This window comes from Propithecus coquereli, unplaced genomic scaffold (genome assembly GCF_000956105.1).
Source record: "Propithecus coquereli isolate 6110/MARCELLA unplaced genomic scaffold, Pcoq_1.0 Scaffold153, whole genome shotgun sequence".
NCBI lineage: Eukaryota > Metazoa > Chordata > Mammalia > Primates > Indriidae > Propithecus > Propithecus coquereli.
The window spans coordinates 180804-184265 of NW_012139747.1; the positions used below are offsets into that span (position 1 = coordinate 180804).

The window sequence follows — 3462 nt, forward strand, 5'->3', positions numbered from 1 at the left end:
GTCCATCAGGGAGCCTAGACGTTGGCTGAGGGGTGGCTCCTGGATAAAAACGAGATGATGTGGATCCCGACTGACCATCCAGGCATGCCCATGCTGTTGGAGGCTTGCACTGAGGCAAGGCTGCCACTGGGTGGTGTGTTCCTAGCAAGCCCCGTGTACTAATAAAAAGGGAAGGAGTTCTTCTGGGAGACAGGAAGAAACCGGAAGATGACAGCCTTGGAAGGAGGGATGGTGTCCATAGCACTGGGGTCAAAGGTAGGAATGGATGATGGTATTGCAGAGGACCTGCACATCAGAGCACAGGCAACTGGAGGAGCCATGATGGGAAGGCTCGTACAGTCAGGGGCCCTGGGAAAAGAGACTTTCTGTGGCTGCCCATCAGGGCTCCCGAATGTGGGCCAATGAATGGGGCAGTGGACTCTAAGTGGAAAAGGACTGACGGGGACTCTCGTCTTTGCAGGGTGCCTCTGTTCCACACTACAAAGGATGTGGGAAATGGAGGAGAGCTCACACTAGAGGTTGGGGGAGAGCTGAAAATAACGGCCATAGAAAGGGGAGTCATGTCCATTTCAATGACCTCAGGGTCTAAAATAGGCTGCCAGGTCAAGTGGGCAGATGTGCTGCTGTGACGGTAGACGTGGCTGCTGCAGAAGGGGTAAATGTGCCTGTGATAAAAGCAGAGTAGAAGGGACTGGAGGACAAGTGGGGAAGGAAAGAGTAGGAGAGGTAGGGAACAAGGAGGAAGGATGGGAGGGAAAGGCAAGGATGGGGAAGGAAGGAAGAGGAGGATTAGGGAAGGGAGGAGGAGGGTTGGGAAAAGGAAGAGAAGGGTTAGGGTAGGGAGGAGGAGGAGGGTTGCAAGAGTGAGGAGGAGGGATGGGGAGGGAAGGAGGAGGAGGGTTCTGGAAGGAAAGGGGAGGAAGGGAATCCACACACATGGGTGTTGGGATCTCAGTTCTGTACAAGGGCAATGTCAAGGAGAAGGGTAGGGGGCTGAGAGGTGTGGACAGGCCAGAAATGGGAGGCACCGCAACTGGGCCTGAGTAGGGGCCCCGCTCTCCTTAGGTGGAACGCCCTCAGTGGCACTGGCCCTAAATGGAGGGAGAAGGTCAGCAGTAACAGCAAAAGGAGAGCTAGGGGGTATGAATGTTGTTTCATTGATTTTCGGTGTGGAGGCAAGTAGAGAGACAGGCAGGATCAGAGGTCCAGCAGCCAGGTTGGCCAAGTCAGTGGTGGGAGGAGGAACTGGGCCCTGGAAAATGTAGGATGTGGCCAGGGGCTGGGAGTCTGCCATCTCAGCAGCAGGTGGGGAGACAGAAGGGGCACACTGGGTGGTGCTGCAACTCCCGTGGCCTCTGTCTTATCTTGCAAAGCCTCTGTTTTCTCCTGCAAGATCTTGGCCTTTCTTCGACACTCAACACACTCCTTGAAGGGGCCTTGATTTTCCTCAGCAGCTACACCAGGAAGCTTCAGAGATGCGGGCAGCTCACCTCTGTCTCACAGCAGTGGCAGAGGCAGCAGCAGTGGCATGAACATTTTTCTTTTTCAGGGCCTATTCCTGGTGGCTCTGGGTGGAAAAGAGCTCCCGGGTGTCACATGTGCAGACTCTTCACCCTACGTACACCTCCTTCCGGAACACTGGCACCTGGAGCAGGCCTGGAGAGCTGGGCCAATGGTCTCCCTTCAGCAACTCAGTGGCCAACTCCTCCAGCAGCCAGGAGCTGCCTGGGACTGGGTGGGGAAGCACTGTTGGGTCTGGGTCAGGAGTCTCAGGAGAAAGGACACCTCCAGCAGGGCAGTGTGAGCAGATGACTGTGTGGCCTTCAGAGCAGGAGGTCATCAGCGTCACCTGGGCCTCCTCACTCCAGGTGTTTTCAGAGTGGTGGGGTGGATATGTCCCTCCAGGGAAGGCCCAGGACTGTACTCCCAGGAAGTGAGGTCTCTCTGGGCCTCCAGGGGCCTTGATGGTGATGGTGCTTTCCCATTGCCGGAAGGGCCCCTTCTGCTGTCTTCCTGCCAGTGGGTCTCCAGAAGATCATCCTCCTCCTTTTTCTCCTCCTCCTTCTCCTCTGCCATCACCTGAGCCTTCACCTCCTCCTTCTGGCAAGGCATCGGGAGGTGACTGCGTGGTATCAGCCTTGTAGCCCTGACAGCCTGGACAGGTGGCGAAGGCAAGAGAGTGACCTTGCCGTGTGGGAGAGGAGGGATCCTGGTGGCCCTCGAGTGTCGGACCACGATGGCGCTGCCAGCAAACAGCACAGGCTTCTTCTTTGCGGCCTCCGCCCAGGATCCTATGGGAAGGATCCCCAGAGGGGAGCACATAGCCTCCGGGAGAGGAGCCTGACTCTTAGAGCGACATAAAATCCCCACCCCCATAAAGGCGCGTCATCCCGATTGGGGTCGGACAGCCTGCGGGCAGGGCTGGAGGCGGGGGCGCGAGTCAGGCGCGCAGCATGTGCTGGTCACCGCCCAGCTGGGCAGCCTGGCGGGCGGGGAGAGGGGTTGGGGGGCTGAAGGGCCAGCGGCGGTTGGGGAGACCGGGCTCGCCAAGAAGATTGCGATTTAGGGCTAGTTGTGCACAGTGAGATTCCAGAGAGAAGAAACGGAGAGATCTCTCCTTCATGTCCACGTCATCTGGAGACTGAGCACACAGCGGTCGGCGCGGCGCTTGAGACGTCCCAACGGAGCTGGTGACAGAGAAAGGGAGAGCCAGGGTGGGCGTGAGGGGGGACAGCCAAGGGCGCTGAGAAAAAGCATCAAAGGGAAACTTCCTGCTGGATAGGGGCCACTGTGTGGGGACTGTTGGGGACTGTTGGGGACTACGGAGGCCCGATTGGCCAGAGCCCTCCCGTCCGCGCGTCAGCTCTGCAGGCTCCGCAGCGCCCGGTCCAGGGCCAGGCTCGGGCGCCAAGTGGCTGTGTCGGCCGCTCCCTCCCCGGTCACAGTCAGTCACGGGGGACAGGGCCTGCTCCAGGCCGAGCGCGGAGGCGACCCCGATCCTGCCAGGCTCCTCCAGGCACCTCTCCAGTGCCTCTGCGCTGCCGTCGCCGCGAGGGTCGCCACCCCAGCTGCGAGGGTTTCCCAGGAGGGACCGGTGTCCTGACCAGACAGAACGCTGCCCTAGCACATCCCTTCCCGCCTGGCAGAGGCAGGGCTTTCTCAAAAAACGAAGCTGGAGTTGGTTCTTCAAGATATGTGGGATTGATTCAGGAAAAACAGAAGGAAAAGATGCTAACCAGGTAACGCGAGAAAGGCATGGCGGGGGGGGGGGGGGGGGGGGGAGGTCATTATAAGCAGGTCTTTTAAACCAGACCATAAGTTCAAGGCAAGGAGTGATGGGAGATGGAGCCAGAGAAAGGGTCATTTAGAACAGCTGTCCCCAACCTTTTTGGCACCAGAAACCGTTTTCATGGAAGACAGTTTTTCCACGGGGGAGAAGGGGTATGGTTTCGGGATGATTCC

At 58.5% G+C, this 3462-nt stretch overlaps 1 protein-coding gene across 1 annotated transcript; it reads right to left on the reverse strand.

The window, feature by feature from the left end:
* Positions 1–1609: 1609 nt before the first annotated feature.
* Positions 1610–2322, reverse strand: LOC105807128 (putative UPF0607 protein ENSP00000381418). The gene is given in 2 exon segments (XM_012640421.1): positions 1610–1887; positions 1890–2322. Coding segments are annotated over 2 exon segments (711 nt in total).
* Positions 2323–3462: the final 1140 nt, after the last annotated feature.